Source organism: Lasioglossum baleicum, chromosome 9, assembly GCF_051020765.1.
Source record: "Lasioglossum baleicum chromosome 9, iyLasBale1, whole genome shotgun sequence".
Lineage (NCBI taxonomy): Eukaryota > Metazoa > Arthropoda > Insecta > Hymenoptera > Halictidae > Lasioglossum > Lasioglossum baleicum.
The window spans coordinates 7,723,063-7,749,970 of NC_134937.1; the positions used below are offsets into that span (position 1 = coordinate 7,723,063).

Here is a 26,908-nt window from a genome sequence, read left to right on the forward strand (position 1 = left end):
GCAGGAAACTAATGGTGGGGATCGTGCAGCGACGGTGGGGCAAGCTTCCCGGCTCTGTTTTATACGGACAACCCGCGTGAACCTAACTCATTGTCAGACCAGGAGAGGAATTCATTTCGGATTACCTACTAATGATTTCAACCCTTTGGTAACGAAATATACCGTTCAAAGTAGTTAGGACACCATTTTCGGACAGTGAATGTATCGACGATTAACATTCTCTTTCTTTGTGATTCGAAATAATACCGTGCGTTGTATTGGTCATTATTAGACTACGGATCTTTATGCATGTATCGTTTATAAAAATTTTCAAGAAATAATAGAGTATCATATTCGACTGAATTTAGTACCATTTTGATTTATTTTCGACCTACAAATGTCATCACCAATGAAAATAGGATTTTATTTGGTACCACTTTTCTAAAATTTCTCTACAAAAATTGAAACTTGAATAAACATCCGCACAGCTCAACTTATATTTATAAATCCTTAACCAGAATTTTATCCTTCTCGGGCAACTCATACACATTGTAAGCATTATTTTCGCTCTTTTGAAAATTTCATCCATTGCATTAATTTATAAAAATTTATTCACAACAGAAATAGAATAAAAAAATCTTTTCAAAGTCCTATAGAATTGTGTATTACTTTGAATTCCAGACCATTCGAACCGAGATAAATGCATCAAATCCACACAATCTAGTCCTAATTCTAATTTTTAAAATTCCAAAAAAAGATGCAGACATAAAATATATACTCGAAACGTGTTTTTAAAATTTTCTTATATATTCTTGCATTTATCGATTAGTTGTTAATTTGTTTTGTTGTATTTAGAACGCCTCCACGACAAGGAAATAAATATGAAAATTTAAATATAAAAGTTTGTCAGACTTTTAACCAATCCGCATGGCTCATTGTCAGTGAGCCCTTAAATACTTTGAACAGCATACACGTGATGCGACGAGTAGTGTAGGGTCAATGTACAATGGTACAATAAATACGTAAAGCTAAGAATACTTTGCACAAATAAATACGTAGAGCTTAGGGTAACATTAAAGTATAACTCGTTACGATTGCAGTAGGACAAAGGTGAACGGCGTTCAACAAACAAGTTCTACAGTTCTAATCAAAATGAATAATTATAGCAAGTATCGTAGTAAATATGATTTCTGTTAATTCTGACCTCAGTCTGCCAAGACAAAGGATCAAAATCACCGTCGGACAATATTAGCTCCGCTAAAAATACGTATGACGAGCATAAAACGGACGTAACGATTTGTGGATAAACTAAATACCACAGAAATACGATCGATTTATCCTTCATAAATCACGACATTAAGAAACAAAAAAGAAGAAAAATCTCGGAAACATTATGACGTCGATACCCTAACAGCACGCTGCGGATTTTTATACGAATACCAATCTTCAGAATGCCATATCAATTTTAACCCTCGGTTGGTATAGCACATAATTTATGGTTTATGGTAGGCAGTTCCAACTAGTAGCTCCGGAGTTATTCGAGGCACCTTCTCCGCTTAGGTTCTTCCCCCACTCTTAGACTTTATATGTATAGTAGTGGGAAGCTACCACCACGAGAGGGACCGTCAAACTTAGCCCCTGTTTCCTCCCGCGCCACCACTGCCACTACTGCCTCCCAACTCACTAACTCTACAGCTGTAGGTAGTAGTGGGAAGAGGTTCGATGGTGGGGACCTTGCAGTTCTCGGTGGGGTGGGGGGGGGGGGGGGGGTGGGTGGGGGTATAAGTTGGAACTCCCTGGTTTATGTGAAAAAGGTACTGATCGTCCAGCAGGGGATGGCAGTGAGAAACTTGTGAAATCACTGCCATCTCCTGATGGACCATCGGTACAGCAAATTACCTAGCAATCACAAAATCAATAATCTAGCCGAGAGCCAGGGGTGTGGTTTCTTTCGCCTGTTCTCAGTAGCTACTAGGGCTGTTACTTTTCCGAAGCTTCGAAGTGTCCGAAGTTTCGAAGTCTTGGAATCGTACGAAGTTGCACTGATATAAACATGTGTCATAAAATATTGGGGTATTTGTTGAAAATGCCCGACTTGAATCTTTTAGCTGTGGTGGCGTATTTTTCGAAATGTAGGAGTGTCCAATCACTGTAATTGTATCAAATATAACATAACAGCGAAATTTCGAAGTTCAAAGATTCAAAACTCCGTCTCTTTTAATCTTCTAATAATTTACTACAGAGGTTCTAAATTCTCAGCTTTGAAACTTCGGTTCTCATCACCTTCGAAGTTTCTGAAATCGAAGCTTCGATCTTCGATCTTCGAAGTAAAGCAACAGAAAAAATTGTAGCGGGAAGGGAACGGGGCAAGACGAACGGAGAGGACATCTGAGTGGTCAGACTTCTTGCCTCGGTGCCTTCCCGCTACAATTCTTTCGTGCTCCGCACAGTAGTACCAGCATTCCCACACCATTCGACTGGTATTCTACGAAAGAAATAGCGTGTGGCTAATTCCCCCACTCTGGAAACAAAGTCAAGCTAGGAGTGGCGCAGACGAGTGGGAGACCAGGAAATTAATGGCGGGGGTATGTTCCCCGGCTCTGATCTAAACTGTCACGGGTCGCGAGAGACCCAACGATGCCAACCAAGGGTTAAACACAAATTTCTAACTACATGGCATTTGAAAAAATCATCGATGCCATAAAGATCTTTATGCAAATTCTTATTTCTTTTATGAAAATTGGAATGAAGAAAAAATTTCTTTCATCGACCACGAGACTCTTTGTGGAAAAAATAAGCTAGAAATATTGTTATGTTTAGAAATTGCATAAAGATTTGCAGTCTAGGCATAATTGGATAAAATCCGCAATCCGTCTACAGTGTAGACTCTACACGAACACGAAGAAGACTCAATCCTACCGTTGAGCTTGCAATAAATAGTGTTAAAATTATAACCGAGCCTAATTTCTTTGAATATATACGTCAACTACGGTCCCTACTTCTCATACTTTCGGAATGTATAGAGTCCACGATCTATTTGTATCACTTTGAAATACGGGACGCCTAAAAAGTTAGACAGGGCTTGCCAGAATGATGTCCGATGGCGGCCGTCGCCATTTTCCGCGCAAAGCCTGCGTTCTGTATTTGTGTGCTAGAAAGGAAAAAGAAACATTGATATGTCTAGTTGTACATGATTCGCGATTGCTCTCGCGTTCTCATTTATCACTTTCTTCGCTGACTCGGCAGCTTGTCGATCGCTGATGCGCGCTCGCTGTCTGAACCCCGGGAAATTTGCGTGATCGTGATCAGCCGGCGCGGCGGTTTCGAAATAGTCTGCGATCGTGTTCGTCTTTGAAAGCGTCGTTCTCGTTGTTTCCGGTTTGCTAGTTAGCTCTCTATGGACACTCGGCTTCAGTCTAACCGACGTTTCATCGAAATTACGTGACGGACAGAGCGGGCTGCGATAAAAAATAATTTTTTTGTTATTTTCTCGGGAAAAATATCGTCGTTCTCGTTCGAGACTGATCTGAGTCAACAGTTTCTGGGCGTCCGTGTTCAGTTCATCTTGTTAAGGACGGATTCGGGGTCTGTTTCAAGACTTCTTTTCCGCGGGCGTGTTGGTTCGGTTCGGTTTGTTTTCTTGTTGCGCGGTTCTGAGCACGATTTCCACGGTCTCGGGGGTTCAAAGCTCACCAGGACTAGCGTTGGATCGTCGAGCATCTTCGATCGAAATCGGAATTCCTTGAAATCTCACCGGTCACTTGGGTCACCATTAAGGACCCAACGCTAGGATACGATCGTCTCGAGGCTCGTGATCTTTGGATAGATGTGTGTTTCGACGTCTTTGGCGTTCGTCAACTTTGTTTGTTTGTCATTGGACGCGACGAGGGGATAATCTTGCCACCTTCTCGTACGCTCTCGCAAGCGATAGTCCGCGAAACTCGGCGGACAGCGATGGTTTCTTCTGCAGTAACTCGAGTCTCGCTAGGTATACGCGTCTCACAGTGTTTGTGTTTTGTTCGTTCGCAATCTTTGTTGTTCGCTTTTAGCAGATTCGAACCACAGAATATCTCTGCTCCATGCTCCTCAGGATCACTCTGTTCATTGGTTGGCGCAGCATACCTGCCGATCTATTTAGCATGGTGATCGCAGAGTAATGCGTGTATACATATATACATATGTATATATATATATATATATCTCTATTATATATTACATATACGTATGTAAAAAAAAAACGGAAAATGGACTCGTTAGAATAATTCTCTAGTTACGGTACAAAATATCCGATTCACATGTACCTATCTTTCTCTCGGACTCTCGCTCGTTCGTATTCATTCGCTCGATGTCTCTTGCTCGCTCTTCGTTTTTACGATGTCATGTGATATACATGTACATTTATATATATACTTTCCATATTTATATATCGATTTCTAATATTCTTACGCGAATGCGACTCTCTAATGTTATTAACTGTATAGAACGGTAGCGTACTGCCTACTGATATGAGTTAGTTTCACTTGTAAAGCACTTTTAAATTCAATCTAAACGATTCGTCGATCGCGAATAAGCTGCCCCATAGTGGTTCAACGGAGAACTGGCAACGGAGCGTCATTAGCGTCGCGAACACGCTCCTTTCGCGTCCATTGCTCCTTTTCTATCTTCGAGCCTCTAACCTTTTTTCCATTCCCGAAGCCGAATTTGCATCCTTTCATTGTGGATCCTTTTGTTTTCGTTTTTATTTATCTCTCATCATCATCATCGAGGACGAATCATCTGCGACGATCATCCTAACCTCTTTTACCTTTTATCATCCAAATTGATATACTATCCAAAGTAGAAAGATGCAAATTCGGCCGAAAAAGTTAATCTTCCGACCCGAATTATTGGATGTGCCGTTACACATAGTCGGACACGTAACGTCGATCTGTGAACAATAATTGATCATTGATCACGATATCGCTGAACATTCCCCTAATGTTCTCTCGTTGCTTTAGCGACGTCACGCTGATTCCCGTGCTCGTTCCGAATCCTTTTTATTTCTTAAATTGTACTTCCCTTGAGGATCACGAGTATCTTTAGTTAATGCATTTCTTAGAAAGAAGTCTCTGTCTTCGAAATCAATTTCGTCGGGTCTTCTCAAGATGGACCAGTGCAGCCAGAACGGGGAAATCGAGGGAATACAGTTTACCCCCTCTCTGATAACCAGACCAGTCTACTGGAATGGGACAGTGGAAGGGGAAAAGGAGGAGAGTGAATGGCATCCGTTTAAATGCCATCTGGCTACACTGACTGAGATGAACTGATCTTGTGTCACGGAAATCTTTCACTGAATAAACAAAGGGTCTTCGGTGAAGATATACTCCCTCTGTCCCGTACTAAGAGTAGCAGTTGATGAATTTACTTTGTCCCATAATAATAGTAGCAAAAGAAAATAAATATAGAACGCAACATTTCTTATCAAAAACTGGATTACATTAAACAATAAATTAAAAATATATTACTCTTAATTTTTATTTCGAGTGTTCAAATAGTTTCTGGATTTTTCAATAATTTCGTTGCTGCATTTTAAACTTTTAGGTAGGTCCCCTTGGCTGCGAAGCTTTGCAGTTTCTCCAATAAAATTATTGGAGCCTTCGTTCTTCATTGCTTCCAGCATAGCTTGTTTTTTCATCTTACTTTTACAATGGGTTGATATTCAACTGAAATAAAACAATTGATTTCGAGCAGCGGATGAAATTAGAAAATTAGTTATAATTCGTAATAATGAGGTTAACCTAAAAATGGTGTGAAAGATGTGTCAAAACAAATGACAGATATCATGAAACATTGACATTGATTGAAGGCTTCGCAATTTTGCACTACAACATAACTTACAGCTGCATTCGCCAATAATTCCCGTTTAAATATTCACTTGCTACTATTATTATGGGACAGAGGGAGTATTGTTTATCCTGGAGCGACTGGATTAGTTCAACTATTCGCATCCTGGCAAGAACAGTGACACAATTACAAAAACAACAATTTTGAAGTTGGAACAGTGATCGATGCAATTATTTAGTTGGCCTCGGAGTTGTGGTAATTTAAATACATTGTAATTGAATTGAGTAATTCAAGTCGAATCACGAGTGTAATCGAAATAGAATGCAATGTAAATTACTCAATGTGTACATTACACGCTTAATGTGAAAAATATCTTTCATTTTTATGGTTATGTTTATAAGAACGTTTTCTTATGCGACGATGACCCAACCCAACTTTTTTTTGTTTGATTGTTTTACGTCGTGTCTTCAACTGCTATGGTTATTAAGCGACGTTATTAATCTAACCTAACCAACCTTCCAAAATGCAGCAATCTTAGCGACAAGATGTTTGAACAAAGAGTGTTCATTAAAATTCATTTAAAACTTGCTTGCAATTGTTTGAATGAATGTTCTTTTTTTGGGTCTCTTTTATTAAATAGCGTTACTTTTTTTCTGTAGTAATTTTGTTCTATGTCTTTCTCCAATTTATATTTCTTTTCTGAAACGAAGGTAATAAACAAGTTTATTTTTTATTACACAATATGGATTCATGAATTATACCATGTTCATCACTGACACTAATCTTTTTCTTTTTGCACCTGTTATCCTTTTTATAAATAATTATACTGTACTTTGTAACTGTATTTCAATTGTAATCGAGGGAATTCAGTTTACCCCCTCTCTGATAACCAGACCAGTCTACGACCGGACTCCGTGGTCTACGGTCTTAATGGGGGACGTTGGAGTATGCGCATGGAACGGAGGAGAGTGAATTACAAAATAATTGAATACAATATAATTGAATTACTTTGTAATTATAATTCGTGTTGTAATTCAATTGTAATTCAACACAACTCTGGTTAGCCTTTGCGTACTAGAAAAACTTCATATCTCAAACTCTTAATTGAGTTATGTCAGTTTTCTTTTTGAGCTGGTTCAGATTCGTAATGACAAGAACGGTGTCATTTTAGAGTTGAGGCATCCTTAATATCATTTTCTAGAGCCTAATCGAATTGACTTCCGAAAATATTTTTCTGAAAGATTCAAGATTGAGGCAGTACTGCATTTTTGAGTTATGTCACTATTTTTGCTGGGGTGCATAGCGATTGCAACAGTGATAGAGACGAGTTTCTCAATCTTTACATTTGCGGTAATTGTACAATGTTTTCCCAGAGTAAATTCAGTTTGCAAATGATAGAAATATTCTGAAAGATGTTATATACCCCCGCCCATAAATCACCAAACACTTATTCAAATTTGGATGCAGACGATTTTTTGTTATTAAAGGACCTAAATTATGAAACAAAAATGGAACTTGCTAATTTTTTCTAAAGTAGAGAACATGTAAATAAAATCTGACCAATATATCCTACATTTTAATTGTTATTCTTATATTTTCTAATTTTTAAAATTTTAGTGGGGTGGTTCTTATCCAATTTGGCTTGCAGAGCTGTCCATGATCCTTTTTTCCAATATTTATTCAAAGAGTATATGTATATATTTAATTTTGCATTGAAATATTATCGTATAACAGCTACATCTAATCAAAATAAAACTATCAAATTAAGCTAGAAACTTGTATGCTTTAATTACCATTTGTTAAAGATAATTGAGTGTTCGGTGATTTATGGAGAGGAGTGTAAATAAGTGAAATAGTAAAATGTCGATATTAAAACAGTCGAACGTGTATCATGCGAATACTAGTTATTCAAGGGATTGGTTGAAGAATTATATTTTGAAATGTGAATCTCTCCCTTTTTACGCATCTCAGTGCCTCGCATATTATCGAAGTTATAAAGAAAATTTGAAGTTTTCATATTAGGAGAAGTGCATTGTAAACAAAATTTTATGTTATTTTGAATGTACCTTTGAATGTTGCAAAAAGTATACCTTTGAGTGTTGCAAAAGTAAATATTGTATATTTGGGAAATTGGTTCTTTTCGAGGATCACGTTTATCTGCGGTCCCAACAATGAATTTAGATAATTCACGTTCTTCCAAATATCTGTTGTTGATACGGTACTGTAAACCTTTATTCGTCTTTCAATAATTTTAAAGACGAAAAACTCATTTTGTAAATAAGATTCTTCACATTTTTCACAGCTGATATTCAGCATCAATAAAGATGAGTCAAATCGGCTCGAGAATTTTCCAAGAATCGAGATTTGGATCTATTCGAAACTTTGATAGGCTTATAATAATGTCCTTTGCATAACAATTCACGGATTATAGAAGAAAATGTTGATTTTGCAAGATGAAATTGTGCACGGTCGTCTCTAGTACAGGCCGGAGCATGTGATAACGGAAGAGGATAAATCCTTTGTGGCCAGATATGACCCGATACGATGCTTCCCCCAACACGCGGGGGCAAATGTGAAGAGTAGGTCCCCGGGTGCTGGTATATCGGGCTAAAATGAGGACTCGGACAGTAGCCCTGGGTGGTAGGTGCTAGGGATTAAGTCCCGTTCCCCCAACTTTCATCTGGGGGGGGGGGGGGGCCTGAGCCCCACATTACCCTCCAACCATCATCGTAAGAGGGTATGCGTATCGGCATTTCCCAACCGCCCTGAAAAAAAAGTCGGAGTAGGCAGAACATCAGACCGATCAGTTGGTCCGATCAAGCTACTGCGCATGCGCAATAGCATATAGAGACTTTAAATCACTTGAAATCGGACTGAGACAGCGTTGCCACTGATCGTCCATCAGAAGGTGACGGTGAGAAACTTTTAGGGGGCACGTGATATCCCTACTAAGCGTCGAAACACTGTCATCTGCTGATGGACGATCAGTACTAGAGGCGGCCGGGAATTGTGTATCCGAAACGATCTTCCGAATCGTTTTCGAAACAGCAAACTTCAGTCATCAAAATGTTACTACATCGAACAGGTACCGGTGATACAATACCTGCTCTCAGGATTCATTCTAGAGGTTCGTTATAATTCTGTAGTCGTTAACGCGAGGTCCAGCAAGAAAGAGAGAAAACGTCATCGAAACGAGCGGCGGGAGAGCGCCATAGCAGTTTATACATAGAATAATAGATCCCGAATAGACGGAGCAAGCCGTAGCTATCCATGGAAAAATCGTCTGTCGAACAGCCCTTTCCTCTGTCCTCCGGTTACACGGTATTATCACCTTTGTTTTTTCTCTTTTCGTTTTAGTACAAAAGTAGCAAAAGCTTGGCCGTGAGTGCCGAAAAATTTCTGTGTTTATCATATCTTTCTCTTTTACGCGAACGAATACATCCTGCCGGGCGACGTCCTCTAACGTATGAGCCTCGAATGACAAGATATCCCGAGCAAACCGCGTTTATACGTTTATGTTCGCACGAGTATCACTTCTCCTCGGTGCTCGGTGTGTTAAATAGTTCCTAAGCTGTTGTACGATATCTCCTGGGAGCGATACGACAGAATCGCGCGACCATCGGCGGTCGGATCACCTATAAAACACTGTCTTCTCTTACTCTCTCAAGGTGGGGTCTCCTAGGCGTGTCTGGACGCAGCGTTCAGCGGTCCATATTTCGTCGTCTAGATGCAAACCGCTTAGGAGATCCCACCTTTATTCTCTATCTTCCTTCCTCTCTCTCTCTCTCCCTCTCTCTCTCTCTCTCTCTCTCTCTCTCTCTCTCTCTCTTTCATACTCTCTTTTTCTCTTATAACAGTCGCTCGCACGATCACACAGACACGCCTATCATCAGACTCTCTCGCTCTCTTTCTCTCTATCTTGGGCAGTACAACTATATTGTTTAAATCGTAATATGATATGTTAAGTTAAGGTCAAGCGAATACGTTGCCCTTGGAAAGGCATTTGAGAGCCTCCATGTTTGTTTTCCGCGTCGGTAGTCATGGTTCGAATCCTCGAATAACGTGAAAAATAGAACAAGTCGTTACGTGGGTCCGAGAAAATCTTTGAATGGAAGAGGGCCGTGGGGGGTTTGGTGACGAGAACGATTCCCAATGGGGAAAAAGACGGGGAATCGCGAAGCATACGTACAAATTTTTCCTATTTTTTTTTACTTTCTTCCCTTCTCTCTTTCTTCCATCTTCCGTTTTCCCATTCTCTTTCTGTTTCTATCAGCGGGGGAATAAAAACGAATGGTAAAACGAGCGGCTGTCGCTGCTCTCTCCGAATTCGCAAATGTAAGGCCTCGTTTGGGTTACAACTTAGGCTATACTTTCCGTCGTTTTCAAACATCACAATCTAATGACGCGTCGAGCGGGTACGTCAGAGACGAATTGACTATACCATCCTCGGTTTCCTTCCTCCGTTTTTTCCCTCCCTCCATTTTCCCCCCTGCGTCTTTCCTTTTCCAAAGAAACAGCACAAAGGACACGAGGAGCTCCTTCTATACGGAAAAAGTTAACATTCAGTCGCGGCCTATACTTGTATAGATATAATATCTATAACATATATTTATTATATATATATAGATTTTTGTATATATATCGACGATTTTCTAATATGTCGGAAAATTTGGTTGATATGTGTTTGTGAATCGACAACGCTCTCGCGGATTCAAGCGGCTGCGCTAGTTTAACGATAAATCGTCGTATAGAAAGCGTTTGTTGAAATCGTCCGGCATAACCGAATTCAAAGGACAACGGCGCGTTTCGGTCTGTCTCCGCGTAACGATAACAAAAAACGGCCCCCACTTTCCTTTCGCTCGTGATCCAGTTCGTCACGACCTAGAGATCCTCCGGGAACCATTCCGGATCACTTTCACCAGCGCTCGGATCTACTTACTCGCGACGGCCGAGTTTCGAACGCTACGCCCCCTGGACGTGGCCGCGCGTTTCGCTCCCCGTGGCGGTCCTAGTTTGGAGCTCCCCATGCGCGTTCCACGCTCGCTATTCGTGGCGCCTAGGAGAACTAGGGCCGCCACGGGGACCGAGACGCGTGGCCGGATCGAGGGGGCGTAGCCTTCGAAACTCGGCCGTCGCGAGTAAGTAAATCCTGTAAAGCGCTGACTTTCGCCATGCTCGAATTCGAGTCTGGCTTCTTTCTCGAGTCAGAAGACATCGCTTTTACATCTTTCGTTCGTGGTGGGGACGATCGCAAACGCTTTCCAGGGCACTTGCCTATTTCAAACGACCTGCTCGGCAACCCCTTAATGACTAACGATATGTATCAGAAGAGTGACAACCCTGAAACCTCATTACCTCTCCCTCTCTCTCTCTCTCGCTCCCTTTCTCTCTTACTCCCTCTATATCTTATCATTCGTCTATCCGTTTGTCTCTGATTCGACCACACGCTTTCGGAATTCGAAGCATCGTTGCACAACAAACACAGGAAGAACATTTCGAGAATAATTTGTTCTGGCACGGCCGTTCCTAGTATTATTCGTCCAACGAAAGATGACACAGAGAAACTTGTAGGTACCACGTGATATCCATACTTCGCGATACACGTCCTCCGCGATTGGCCGAAGCATTTGACGAAGTCAGCAAACGAGCGTATTGAGTGTGACTGCAATAGAGCGATGAGGTGACGCCGAGCTCCTATGTCGACTGTTCCCGCCAGAACCTAAGCGCAAGAGTGGGGTCCAGGGTTACCATATTCTAGCCTCGCCAGGCCCCTTGCCCTTCTCTTCAGCTTCGCTGCGCAGCTGGGCGAGGGGCGGAAGGGTAAGGGGCCTGGCGAGACTCGCAGATGGCAAACCTGGTGGGGTCTCGCAGATCCCCCTGCAGCACACTGTCAAAATCTCTGTCATCTTTCGTTGGATGAATAATACAGGCCTGAACATGTGATGTGGCAACACCGCGTACATACAGAACATCAGTCCGATCGGCTGGTCCAGCTGAGACAGCGTTGCCAAATCGACCAAGTTCCGGACTGCACCAGAGACGGCCGTGATCCTCCCGTAATGACGACGGTGGTTACTGGCATACTTCCATCAAGAGATTTCCCATGATTATGGGCTGAATCGCTGAGAAAAGGACAACTCGTCTCGCTCTGAATTTCGTGACGGTCTAGTTCCCTGGGAACGGAGTCTCCACTATGCGAAGTGTCACTTCACGGTCATGGGACGGACCTGGTTCGTTTATATTGTACACAAGTAAAATATTGCTTAACATTAATACCAAGTATTACCAGCAACAAGAAACAAATCTGTTTTGAATTTATAGGAGAGAATTCGATGTTAAGCTCTTATCCAAATAATAAATTAAAAGATAAATAGTATCTTTAGTCGGTTCCAATTTCATTTAGTTGGTATGCCACGGGGTTAATAATTTTAATAATATAATCGTCATAAATCTACGAAATCTACAATCTAGTTATAATTAAATTTAAGATCTTTAAAAATAAAATCTCTCTCTTTAATAGGAATTTACGGCTTTTTTAATGATTTTGGTTTTACTTTTAATACATAGTTTACCTACAAGCTGTTTGACAGTCTTTTAAAAATCAAGGATTCAAAGCTAATTTCTTAAGTAATTATACCATGGTAATTTCAATTACTAATCAAGACGTTATTTCAAACAAGATATAGTGTATTACATCTTGCTTTTAAGATTAGTGTTTAAATAAACATTATTTGAGTCTTCTTCGATGTAGCATAATCATTGAAAAGCATATCAATAATTTTTCGGTAGATAAAGTGTTAAATTCATGTAATGATTTTCCTGTTTTACATTTCACCTATTTGTTTACATCATAAATGTATAATCGTTGCAAAGGCAACCGCAACGGTGAAAGTGCTTGTGTAAAAAAAATATACAATTATCCTATGTATATGTATATCTTCTGCCAATAATAATAAATCTTGTGAAACTTATGCTACAAAATAAATAATCATGTACACAAGGAAAAATGTAAATCGCATTATAATTCTATAAAATTTCTACCTCGAGCATAATTTTCATTTTCGTTGAAAAAAACGTAAGGTTACTGTAACTTATCAGTAACATTGTACTGTATAATCCATGTCTATGCGACTTTTATAATGATTGTAACAACAATACTGTTCAATTAAAATCTTGTTATCTCTATTATAAAATATTGTAGATTGGTCTCCTATCAATTCTTTGGTCTAGTCTACAACTTTCTGCGTTGTAAAATATATACAAGATTACGCGAGTATCTAGTTAAACAAATAATGTTTAGCATGGAAAGTTTGCTGCAGAAGTTGCTATAAAAAGTAGGTGATAATATCAGTCTCCTCTTTCTTTGAAATTAACATCGAATAAATTCTAAATACCAAATAGAAACTTCCATTAGCAAAGACAGATTTTAATGTATGAAAATTTCTTATTGGTGAAAACGAAAAATTGTCTCTTTCACAGGGGCGGATTAAGCGGTAAGCGAACTAAGCGGCCGCGTAGGGCCTCCGATGGTCCTGGGGGCAGATATTTTCCTGAAAAAAAGGTCATTCATGGCAGGGTCTCCCGGTAAAATAGTCGAACAAATCTAACAATAAAATGTGCAGTGTATGACCTCTTATTCTAAGTTGCACTGTATGGTATTTTTTATTATTTTTCTTTCTTGTTTATGACTTACTGAGAATTTTTTTGAAACTTTCTTTGGGGGGCGGGGAGGGCGAAATTTTGACCGCTTAGGGAACCCACTTGCCTCGATACGCCCCTGCTCTTTCATTTAATACTTTACCTACAAGCAAGTACCTAATAGTCTTTAAGTAATCTTTAGTCTTTAAGTAATCGATCATAATTAAGAATTACTTAGTAAATTGTTCGATATGAATTTTATTCGTAAACCTATGCGACCTAATAATGTCTTTTCAAATGAATAGGGTAAATGTACCAATAAGTACCACTAAGGATTATTCATTTTTGACATATTTGTCACGAACTAATCATCGCAGCTGTGAGAACAATCATAAGATAAGAGATTAACAAAAGAATCTTCCAGTTAATAATGTGATGTGGCAAAACCGCGTACAGACAGAACATCCGCCCGATCAGTTGATTCTATCAAACTACTGCATATGAAATCGTGACCAAAAATATTTGTGGAAATAAGATAATTCTTTCACATACCCGTCCGCCAATTTGTTCCTTGTAATTTTAATATCAGTGGATTCATATTCCACGGTACAAGAAATATGGGAACTACTAATATTGAATCTGCTATTTTGTTTCTTGTAGTTTTGACATCAGATTCATAATATAATCAGCGACCCGGAAAACGTTAGAGTATCAATTTTCAACTAAATTAGAGTACTTCTTCCATTTTGGCCACGTTTTCGCGATTTCCGACCAGTGTACAGCGTTGCTAAATCGACCATGTTCCAAGTTTTGTGAGCGAACACAGAAGCTTCCCCTATCGCCAAGTGTCCAACAGCTTCTACTCGCGTATTCGAAAGAAACGTGATTAGTATATCCTTAAATAAGAAAAGTTTGTCCGTGTCCGTGAGCCTCAACGACAGGCATGCACAACTCGTAGCTCCAAAAGCGGCCCCTGTTGCAGTTCTCCCCACCCTACGTGTGCCAGCCAGCCCGCGACCGGCTCACTAGCCGAGTCGTGAACTCGCGCTCTCAAATCGTCCAGTTGTGCATACCTGTTCAACGATAATGATAAGATCAATGGTAGACTCGTTCGCCATTCGTTTCTCAGCCATTTCACCACCGCTCGCGCCCAATTAATAAATGGCCAATGGTGGCTAGGTAGTAAAGATTGTTTTATTGGACGTGTATTGAAGATACACGTATTCACGTGTTCAAAAGTTTGGAATCACGCTGTAAATTCAGAGAAACAGAAGGTTTATTATAAGAACTGAATGCCTTTAGAACAACCAAGGAAGATGAACTTGAATGCCTATTTTTCTTTAAATTGCTCTTTCATTAAAAAACCGCCTATGTTTTTAATATCAGCCTGACATATTCAGGGCATTCTGGCCATTAGTTCTTCGAATGTTTCTAATTTGATGTTTTTCCGTGCTCCTTGTAGAAGTTACCAAAGATGGTCTTACACTGGGTGTGTAAACTATAGAAGAGCATTATGGACATAAGAAACTAGTTAATATTTGATATTATAACGATGGATCATTTCAAAATTCAAGAATCAGCAAGTGATTCCAAACTTTTTTCTGGCCGGTAGTATATATCCGTGTATTAAATAATGTCTGGACTTCTGCACGGATTACGTATTGATTATACGTGTATGTAATGGGGTATCTCTTGTAGGTAGTATAGCAAAGAAAATTGCAAAGGACAGATCGTGGCCGCGGGTCATAGTAAGCTCCCTCTTGTCGAATGCGGACAGCGGGCCACAGGGGGGTGGGGTGGGGGCTTCTCCGACAGTCCAGTGGGAGAGAAAGGTACCGGGAGGCCCCTGGGCGGTGGGGTTTTAGTGAGTATGCCTTCGTCTCATGTTTTTCTCAGGCAAGGAGAGTCCCACACTTCCCCTCCCCCATCATCAGGTGGGGGGGGGGGGTGGTGCGTAACACGCATTTCCCCACCGCCCTTAAACAAAAAAAAAGAAAGGTAGTAGAGTAAGAAATTCCCCCCGCTTCGAATTGGCGAAAGCGCTCGGTCGATAGAAGCCGCGCGAGATCTGTAGAATCATCTGTGAGAGCTACGTGAGAAAAATATGAATCTTGCGAGAGTTGTACGAGGTGTGTCTCGATCGCCGTTGAGAGAACGCGTATATTTTTCCCGTTTGCGTGGCCGTTGAAGAGCGGCACGAGGAGGGCGAGTCGCACCCCAACGGAATCGTGTCTGGATCGAGAACGCATCTTAAAAAGGAACACGCATATCCTGGATGCGGCAGCTACCTTCAAGAGGGCTAGCGTGTACGTACACGGTACACACGTATTGTAGAAAAAACGACGAGGCGATAGAAATCTATCAGGCAGGCCCGAACAGCTTTTGAGGATAGTGAAAGAAGCGTTACTTTTTTCTCCGTGTTCTCTCTCTCTCTTGTCGCCACGGGGACTCGGGTTTCACAGGGTTTTTCATTTCTTTTCTCCTGGGATTATCGGATCTGGGTGTGTGGAGAGAGGATATGTGTTCAACGTTATCTGCTTTCCTCATATTTGTTTTGTTTTTCTTTTTTTTGTTCGTTTTCCTTTTCGAAAATCGGGACGAGACAAACACACGGTACGATTACAGCATGACTCGACCAACGGGAAGGCACTTGGGCAAATTACGTGCCGAGTTGGCCGTTGTATCTAGCGCGCAGGACGCAGCTCCCGCACACCGCCACCCTCGCGTTAATATTCCTAATCCACGCCTGCGCCACTACAAACGACAGATCGTTTAAAAGTATTTTCTTTTTTTTTCTCCTCGTTATCTCCTCTCATACAAGATCTTTAACTTTCTTTTCTCTACTTGCTTAATCCTATGATATGTTCGCATTCGTTATGTATATATATATGTATGTATAAGATTATTACGTAGTACTCGATCACACTCTCTTTCTCTCTCTCTCTTTCTCTCTCTCTCTCTCTTTCTCTCTCCCATTCTCTCTCTCTCTTTCTCTCTCATTCTCTCTCTATCTCTCTCTCGCCTTCCCTTGTTACTCTTTTTTCCCTCTTTTCTTTTAGACAGCATTCTCAAGTCAACCTGGCATTCGACCTTTTCTCGTCTAGGATTACTTTAAACTCTCCTTAACAAGATACATAATTAAATGTATATGCTCGCGTTCTTGCGACGCGCCAATGATAAAACATAAATACACGCTTCTTAGGGCACCTTTGGTATTAAGCTTGATGTACTCGTCTTCGTCTCTTTTCACGTCTATATTATATGCAATTTTGTCCACGAACACCCACGACCGCCTCTGCCGGATTTCCGGCGTACCCGTGATACCACGCGCGGCCGTCCAATTCATATTTTAATCGATAAGTGAAATTTTCCTCGGGCTTCGAAAACGAGGAAACCGAGCGGCTGCAACCATACGCATACTTCGCGGCGTCTTTTCAAACCTAACAGATCGCAAGCAAGTCGCTTTAACCATTTCACATTCTCCTGGATTGAAAACGTCAGTTTGAACCCGAGAAAATGAATTCTGGACCTTTTCGATTCGACCTCTTTGAATGTTCCATGTTTATTGTAGTAAAAATAAAATATCTGTTTCTTCTTCTTATTCTGAATTCTCATCGATTCCCAGATAGCGCAAATACGCCTTTAAAACGTCTGCAGTTGGACATGCAGTCCTACGAACGTATTTCGAATGTTTTCTGAATGTATTCTGAATGTCTTGTGTTATAAAACGGTACGTCTTAAAGAAGTCTTTAAGATGTCTGTTTGACGTCTAAGAAATGTTCAGGAGAAGTTCGTAGGACATTCGGGAGGTCTTTAAGACACACTGTTTATAGTTAAAGACGTCTCTTTAGGATGTAAGACTTTCAGGCCTAAAATAGACGTAAGATGGACGTATTTAAGGCGTCGTGTGCTATCTGGGTTAATGTTCCAACTATACTCGTTGTTCTTTGAAAGTGCTATATATGTAGCAATAGTTATTCTCAGCTATTTTCAATTATAATTTGTACAATATAATAAATAAAGAAATAAATATGATATACAATAAAAAATTTTAAATAAGGAGGGAAACGTCCCATATGAATATTATATTAATATTACCTAGTAGCTTAAAAATGTCTACTTTGAGTAACTAGTTCTCGAGTATAAATAGAATTTACAGTATAAACCAACGCAAAATATAAATAATTCTCCTGTACCGCACAGTATATTAAATTTGGTGCCATATATAGTATATATCATCATATAGTGAAAATAAATAAGTTACATGTTCTCCCCAATGATCATACATAGTGTTCCTACTTTAACCTTTCTTAACAATTTTATAAATGTTTAAATTAATTCGAACCCTTATAGACAAAATTAGATCCGTCGAAAACCCAACGACGGTTAAGTTCCTTATTAATTTTATTATAAATAACTAAAGATTTTAGTTGGACGCAGGAAGGTGTGTTGGAACATTAGAACATTTTTCAAGCTGACGTAATCCAGGTCTTGATGTGTTAAAGCGACTGTGCGGAATACACATTGGCTTTCTAATATTCTTTCTCGATCTTCAACAATTTCAAAAAGAGTCTACCTAATGTTGACCCTTTGCACTCGAATGGTTGCTCTGAGAAAATAGTTTGAATATTATTAACCTTCGCAAGCTAATGTGGGGTCTCAGAGACCCCAGCTTCAGATTTTTGAAAAGAATTTTTATATGAATAAAATTAAATCTGTTTGTTTATTTTTTATCCTGTGTTATTCTTTATCCAAAATTTATTAAAAACGAGGTTATTTGTGAAATTCATTTGTCGGGGTCTTACTAAAAGATCCCACCTTACTATTTATGTGTTATTAGACCTTACCTTGCGAGGGTTAAATTCCTTTGTATTCTATAAATTGTAAAGAACTCAACTGTTGTATGAAAAAACAAACACAATGTATAAAAGACTACACTGAATAAAAATGATCTGGGTTGAAAGAAAGTCCAAAGGAACTTTAGTTAACGGTGTATTATACAGTCTTCGGACTTCTCTCGGAAAGATGTGATAGATAGAGGTTAATTCTCTAGTCACCGCCAGATGGAATACTAGACACCATTTGGCGACGGCCAGAGAACTAACCTCTATCTATCACAAAACAACCTTACAGAGGTGCTTAGTCGTAACCAGTCATAACCAGGCTTGCCATATTCCGCGCGGTACCAGGCCCCTTACCGCTGCGCCCTTCGCCCATCTGCTGGGCTAAGCCCGCCTGGGGCACTGGCGAGGAGTGGGGCAAGCCAGGCGGGCTTAGCCCAGCAGATGGGCGAGGGGCGCAGCGGTAAGGGGCCTGGTACCGCGCGGAATATGGCAAGCCTGGTCGTAACACCTCTATAATACACCGTGTTCGAGTTGGTTCGAGTCCAAAGGGTTAAGGTACGCTATCGTGCTTAGCGAGTCGATTTCCTGCATCGTGTTCGAGCGTCACGGTCCCGTCGAACTTTATGCTCGACGGAAGTAATTCTGAACAAATTGTCTGTTCAATCGAATGATAATTCGTTCGAGGACGGCGCGGGGCTCGCTCTCGAAAAAAGAATCTGTCGCGTCTGTGAACTGTGAATTTACGTGTGTGTGTGTGTGTGAACAAGTGTTACATATACGTGAGCGTGTGACTTGAAGAGTGCCTTCCTTTCTTCGTTTGCACGTGTTTAGAATACGCGGTGTCACTCAAAAACGAAATATCGATGGGGCCGTTTATGTTCTCGATTAGGTGAACTCGGACCCACCCTCCGCGTGCTCTAACCCACCCCTTCCCCCTTCCCCCCACTTCCTTCTCCTACTGGCCGCGTTCTCGTTTCTTCACCGAACGTTCGAACATTCTTCGTCGTCGTCGATCTCAATCAAGACTCGGTGGAAAATAAATAGAGAAGGTAATACACGGCTACGAATCGATAAGTTAAGTCGTTAAAAATATATATATACCTAGGAATATTATTATACGCGATTATTTGGGCCCCCGCGAGTCGCGAATGTAACGCCGTATGCGCCGCAGAATTTACAGAATTTGCCTACTGGTGCTTGCCGGGGTGCAAGGGCTCCCCCTTGCCTCCCCTCCTTTGTAATTCGTGGTACTTGTTTCTTTTTGCCTTTTTTTCGTCCGCTTTTGTTCACGTATCTCCGCGCGTACTTGCCCCCCTTCTTCTTCTGTTTCTTCTTCTTCTCTCCGTCTTGGTTCTTCGTGGTCAGAATCATCGATTCGACAAGGTCGTCGTCGTCGTCGTCGGTCCGTCCTGATGTCTCGATAGTTTCCGTTGCCGTGGCCGTGGCGAAGACGAAGGATCCAAATTTTGCTCGACTCGTTTACCGTTTGCGTTTTGACTGTCTCTAGGGGCCTAAGCACCACGCTCGAGCACGATCCCTTGCTTTCCTTACATGCCGTTGATGTCGATCTTAAGGTTGCCCGTTTTCTTCTCTCTTTGATCCCTGGAAAAACGAAGGGTCAGATTAATAAACCGGCAGAAAGGGATGCACAACGACCTCCGCGTCGTTCGTTATCTCTCTCTCTCTCTCTCTCTCTCTCTCTCTCTCTCTCTCTCTCTCTCTCTCGCACTCACTCTCCGACTCGATTCGAGAACCCTTCTAACTGGGGACCGCTCGGTGAAACGTTCGCTTTCGTACATGACGTGCGGTTTCTTGGCAGCACTTTCTGTTTTGCCAATTCCTTTTTTTCCCAACAGATTACAATACGTTTGATTGAATAGATAGAAGGTAATTGGAATTCATAACGTAGAATTTAAGCGATCGCAACGAAAACAGATGGCTAAAATAGGAGCTTCCATAGAGAAGAGTTTCTGTGAACGGCTGTGGTCGAAAGGAAGTTGAAAATTCTTTATGCGTAACTTTATTTCATAATGAAAGTTTATTAGAGTCAGGCTTGCCGAAGGTGATTGTATTTATTATCTAAGTACCACACTATGCATGAGTGATACGTAAGTGAATTTTTTAATTAGTGCGCACCAACGGACTAACTTTTAACAATGCGAATAATACGTAAACAAAGTTTCAAACCAGAACACACGAACCAGTCGATTTTTAACAATGTAATTAATATGTAAATAAACTTTTAGTTTTCATATTTTTAGCAATGTAAATAATGTGTGAATATAATGTTTGGGTAAACTTTACTTTAACGGACTCAAAATTTTGGCCTTTCTGCTATAAATTACTATGCATTTGGTATGTAATTCAGTAGATTTGTACCCGGAGAACCTGCAGATCGAAGGTTCGATCCTGTAGGATCAATGGTTCAGGAGTTATGGTTGCTTAAAGTTAAGCAATTTGTAGTGTTTTTGACGGGTAATTGCGCCGCCATATTGGTTTGTAGTGACGATCGCGCTATTTTGCAAACGGCTCTGTTTTTCACGGGGAAATACCGTGTAGGGACACTACTTTTTATGCCTGAGTCTACCGAACCGCCCGCGCCGAAAGTACAAAGGAAGCCGAACGTAGAGAAGGACAGCATGCAAACACGGATCGCGCTGTCCATCCTTGCGTCCGATACTTTCATCGTCGATTAAACCACTAAATACAGTTGAAATTCTATCGTGTTTAGTGTCATTTTAATCAGAAAAATGCCAGAAATAAGTTGGTGAAAGTCCTATAAAAAAATAATGAAAAATAAAGAAGTTTTGTAATTGGATCAGTAGTGGTTCACACCGATATACGCGAGCCGAGATCAGATTACGCGGCACAAGTGAAATTATAATTTATTCTATGGTTAGTAATGACTTTTTCAAATTTCTTTCGACCACCTGTGTAATGTAAGAGTATCGAGGGGAAACAAAGCGCAAGAAGTATGATGGGAACAGAGAAAATTGATATTTTCACGGAAAAAATGTCTGGAGCTTGTTTCCAATGACGACGCGACGACCTGAATACGTATCGGCTTTCGTTCATCGTGAAATCGAAACGGATGAACGACGCGACGTATGAAAGGAGCATTCGATCGTTCATCGCGCCTCGTTTGTCTCCATTCCATCAATTTCACGGGGTTTTGTTCGCGATACCTCTGATTTACAATCGCGAGAAAAACTGTCTGTCTAGTAGAGAGTTGTCAGCACCGAGGATTATCGCGGTTCCCGAATAAAAGCAATCCTTCGTCATCGAATCGATCGATTCTACAGCTTTTTTCATTTTTCTATGTTTGTACGCTTATACAGGGTGTTTCGGAACATAGGGATCACGGCTGAACTTCCGAAGACGTCCATGCTCAGAATTGGATGAAATTTTGGGAATAGGCTCCTTTTTGTCTAAAATGATGATTGTCAGAAGGATTTTTGGCTACTTGAAAAAGAATTTGTCACCATTTTAATGTCACTCTCTACCTCACCGACAACATTTTTTTGTAAGGTTAGGCTGGGTTAGGTCTGGACGACACCACACACACCTACCCAGTGTTTCTGAGAAGAAACGGCTAACGACTGTGGATAACCCGAAAAGTTTATTTTAAGAGGGAGCAGAAATGACATTAGACTGAATTAGGTTTGGCTAGATAACTGAAGTTGTTGTTAATCTGGAATTGAAGTTAGTTTAATAATAAACCGTTGGAAATTTTTGAAAAGAAGGTCTGGGTTGGGTCTGATTAGGAATTTGTGCGCGAAACGAATTGAATTAGTTATAGCGGTATGAAACCATGTCGGCCGCCTACGACTTTGTCGGTAGGGTAGAGAGTGACAGTGAAATGGTAAAAAATTTTTTTCGTGTCGCGAAAAATCCTTCTAACAATCTTCATTTTTGTTAAAAAGGAACCTATTCTAAAAATTTTATTCAATACTGAGCATGGACATCTTCGGAAGTTTAGCCGGGATCACGATTTAACGTATCATGTACATGAATGGATACAGACGCCGGCAAAAGTATTCGTGCACATGAATCATGCTTATGCAGTTTCATCTTTTCTCTACTTTCAATCGTTTCATGCAATTACTATGTAAATGTTTAATTAACAAATTTGTTTGTCTATGTCAATTTCAACGGAATTAATTTCTTTTGCGTGGACGAACACTTTCTCGGACAGTCGATAAGCAAAATTAAATGTAAAATAATATGCGCTTGTATTTCATATTGCATGGTTAAATAATGCATACGTACAGTGGCATGCAAAAGTTCCCGGCCAGATAGATTTTTCACTTTGTATTGCAAAAGCTATGTCTACAGTCACTCACGAAAGGTTCCTTCTGGTGAAAATAAAACAGAAATATCATTAACACATTACCTACCGACAAATTATTTAATATTGTGTTTCAGTAATCTCTGAGATTCACAAAAGTAAACATCTCTGTAACAATCTTTCAGTTGAATAGCCATTTTACGAGACGCTTAACAAGTCCTCAGTAACACAATCTAATCATTTAATAATACACTTTTCCTTAACATCTTCCGAGATAAATCAGTTTTTACATTTTCTTTTTTACATTTTCGAAACTTTACGAAAAAATATGCATAAAAGAACTTGGAAGAAATTATTTGATTTACAAAATAAAATATTGGATATAAACGGATCATAGTAGCTAATTTATATAAAACAGGTTTGTTCTTCCAATCAGCGGCTGCTATTTGGTTTAAGGAACCAAAAATTTTGGACTTTTTAAAATATAGTCCCGTAGATTTCGACGAGGAAATACAGCAAATCCAAGTTTCAATCCTAGGAATTCAGTAGTTTAAAAGTTCTGCGTATTTAAAGTTCAGCGATTTTCACTGTTTTTGACAGGTAAGGGTGTCGCCATGTTGGTACATAGTGAGCGTCGCGCGTCGTCTAACGAGCGGTGCCATTAGATGGCAGCACAAGCACGCGGTGACGTCGATAATGTCGAGAAAACTATCTTTGAGAAGTACACTTTGTTCTCGGACAAGCTATTATTGACAAAGAGAAAATGTAGTATAAGTTGGTTGGTGGTTAGGTTGGTGAGAGGGTCTGGGCGCGGCGACCTCTTCCTGTGGCCAGGGGGAGGAGGGGCTACGTTCCCCCCTCGTCTGGGCGTGGGATGGGATCACAGGAGGCCGCTGGGGATGATGTGGAAGGGGGGACGCCGGGAGGATGACTAATTTGGTGTCCCTTGTAAGAGTAGGTTTTATGTCATGAGGTGGGAGGAAGATCAGTAGCGTTAGATTACAAGCGGCCGCGTGGGGCTCCGGGATACCATAGGGCGTCGAATTTCACAGCATTCATTTTTTTCACAAAAAAATTTAATGTATTTACAAAACATTAAAACAATTTTTTCAATTTTCAATTGTGAATTATGCTTATTTTTAATACCACGAAAGTTATAGACTACTATGTTAAAGACTAAGATTGGTTTTTTATGTGAAAGACTAAAATCTTTACCGTTTGGGGCCTCCACTTGACTTGAGCCGCCACTGCCTCCCAGGGAGGGCGAGGAATCCGTAATGAGTGATTACCACGGGGAGGGGGCGGAGAGACTGACTACACTTGGAAATCTAAGTGGTCGACATCAGCGCATTCTTGTGGCGCCACCTAGTGGCTGCGCTCGATAAGTGGCGCGCGACCGTCACTACATAGCAACACGGCGACACGCTTACATGTCAAAAGCACTGAAAATCGCTCAACTTTGAACACTCATAACTTTTGACCGATTGATCTTCTAGGATCGAAACTTCGATTTTTGGCACTTTCTCGCCCAAATCTACTGGATTACATAGGAGAAGGGCAAATATTTCTGGTTACCCAAGTTACAGTTTAATCAAAAAGTTACTTCAAATGACGCCCATAATTTTTTCATATTATTACAAATAAGGAAAATATTCAAAATGGTCAAAGTTATTGGAGCAATAGGATCCAATAAGTCTATAGATATCTTTAGATTATCAGACCCTCTCTACGACTACGAAACTCGAAGTAGCAAGAGGTAAACGCAAATAATGAATGTAAATGAACATCGGGCGATCTGCCTTCCTTTTTAATTTTCTTCTAATTGTCCGCGAGTTACCGGGCCGGTTCGCGGCAAGAAGCGCGTTAATGAATTCGGCCATTGTGCAAGGACGGATGAAGAGACAACCTACATTTGTCCCTTTCCCCGAATGAGGTTCTTCCCACGGCTGAGGAGAAGAGACGCTTTGCCATTGAGTAATTTACGTACCTCATTAGGCCGTGGCTGGGTCCGGACTGAAAAGCTCTCTTTCACGGGCTTTCGGTGAGAAAGAGGGGGCGGTGGAATGGGATGCGGTGGAGGAGCAGCAGATCTTTGGTAGCCGTAGCCGGGAGCCGGGAAGGAACGAAAGAAAATGCGGAACGGTCGTGTCGGTTTATTCACGGCGGAATTTCAAGAAGAAAAGCTTTCTAATACGTTGGGCATTCCTTCAGCAGCCACGTCCGGCACGCTATAGCGTCGCGCTGCCAAGATGACTTGTTGGACAGTGAAGTGAATTAGTGACGACACGTTTCGTCTCTCCAGCCCGCCCCTCCCAACCCCTTCCACCTCCACGTATAGATTGATTATTATCGATCTTCTAATTTCGGTGAGGAGAAGGTCGGTCGATGTAACTCATTCTCTGGGAACGAACAGTTTGCAGTTACAAGCTTCTGTTCGGAGTGCATACTAAATTTTAGCTTGCCTAACAGGTTACTTTCTGACTTTTCTCGATTCTGACTAGGGTCGATCGATCGATATATGTTGATTTTTATATGCTTCTCATATATATCAAAAAATTGTAATGTTTTACAGAAAACTCTCGCGTTTTAAAAAGTATTAAAAAAAAAATCAGCTTACACTAAAAGAGGCGTCATTCAAAGACGCACAAATTGGTTTTTCAAAATTTTGTCTAGGCCAAATAGTCTAAAAATGGATTTTTCTACCCCAACTTTGAGGGCTATTTTCACCCCCTTGACACGAATCTTGGCAGCTATAAAAAAAATGTGTGAGATTTGGATTCTATATCATACAAAAATTCAATAAAAAACTGGTTAACCTCCCTTGTGAGTATACGAAAAATAAAAAAGTATTCCATATTTACTTACTTTCCTCTACAAATGCACGGATGAGAAATATATATACATATATATCAAAACAAATGAATTTGTTGTTAGCAGTGAATATTGATATACGAGTTTACATAAAAATTTTCCTTTTATTTGATAACTATTTAAATGAATTTCTGGTATTCTTTTCAATTCAAGTATTATTACAGTGAATAACTGTCTGAACTCTAAAATTGTTAATATTGCACAAAACAGCTATGTGAATTCAGTTAAGAGAACAGTGGAATATTGTTCATTCCTATAATTTTTTGCAAATTATATGTACCTTGTAAGTTATGGATAACAAAAGGTCCAAATAAAGAAATAAACAATGCAGTGATATAAAATCTTTAAATTTTAAACACCAATTTGCGCAGCACAAAATTAATTATTGCAGGGAATTTTGTAATTAAATAATTTTCACAAATATCCGCGATCGAAATTATACCAAAATTGTGTATAGCGACGTTTCGTAATCACTACATATTAGTTTACTGTTTCTAATTATAAATCATTAGCTTCAACGTTTAATTAATAGAATTGAAATCTTAAGTAAAGTACAGATTCTTAATGAATTTATGACAACCAAAAGTACTACGACACTGTACAAAAATGTTCACATAGTTGTCGGTAATGCTTTTATATTCGGAAAATGTTTGCTGATTCAGATTTCATTCCGAATTCATCTCAAGAAGAAAGGTTACCCTTTCTCTGCCAGTACCGGACACGTGCACGACAGAGACGAAACGCGTCACGTGACCACGCCGCAGCGGAAGCGGGGAGAACAGTGTCGTGGAAGGGGAAGGTAGAGAGGGGACACAAGTCTTAATCTGGCGACTCTGAGTATAACTCGTAATATTGACCGGAAACTGGGTAATTCCGCATCCGAAAATAAGTTGACAGTGTTAGGTTTAATTTTCGAGTGAATTGGAGAAGATAAATTGAGAACACTCGTACTTACTCGTCGGAAAATTTACTGCGAGCATTACCGTGAATGTACAAAAATCTTTCTTCCACAAATTTTCCAAGCAGAATATGTGCACAGGCAAATTGTGGAGAATAGAAAAATTTTATGACACAGTACCATAGACGAAGGTCCAAATTTTTATAAAATAAACACGAAGAAAACAAAATTGAAATTTATTTTCAGGGAATTTGAATTTTTGTATGTATGTATGGTATTTTAAAATAACATAAAACTATGAACTGATGAAAACAATAAAGTCAAAATTTTTACGGAACAAACAATATATGTATTTATATTTATGTAATGTGTTTCACAATATATTGTTAATTACTTTCAGTGTATCATGGTTCCAAAGAAGTTGAAAATCGCTACTGCCACACGTTCAAGTTCTATTAATTTAAATTGTGAAGTCACATTTCCATGTGCATTACTACAAATTATTCCGTAGCATGTTTTCTGGAAAACATAAAATTACGTAGATTGTGTTACTGTTTTCGTCCAACG

The 26,908-nt window shown here is 40.1% G+C and overlaps 1 protein-coding gene across 5 annotated transcripts in view; it reads right to left on the reverse strand.

Moving 5' to 3' along the window:
• Nucleotides 1-18,719: 18,719 nt before the first annotated feature.
• Nucleotides 18,720-26,908, reverse strand: part of LOC143212158 (protein couch potato) — a 251,750-nt gene continuing 243,561 nt past the window's right edge. The window contains exons 10-11 of one of the 5 annotated variants that reach the window (XM_076430606.1): nt 22,554-22,639; nt 18,720-19,886 (exon numbers count right to left, since the gene is read on the reverse strand). In XM_076430606.1, coding sequence (XP_076286721.1) covers nt 22,589-22,639 — 51 coding nt within the window. In that variant the 3' untranslated portion in view covers nt 18,720-19,886; nt 22,554-22,588. The remainder of the gene's footprint in view (nt 19,887-22,553; nt 22,640-26,908) is intronic. The other 4 variants (XM_076430603.1, XM_076430602.1, XM_076430604.1 and 1 more) reach the window with 4 other exon arrangements.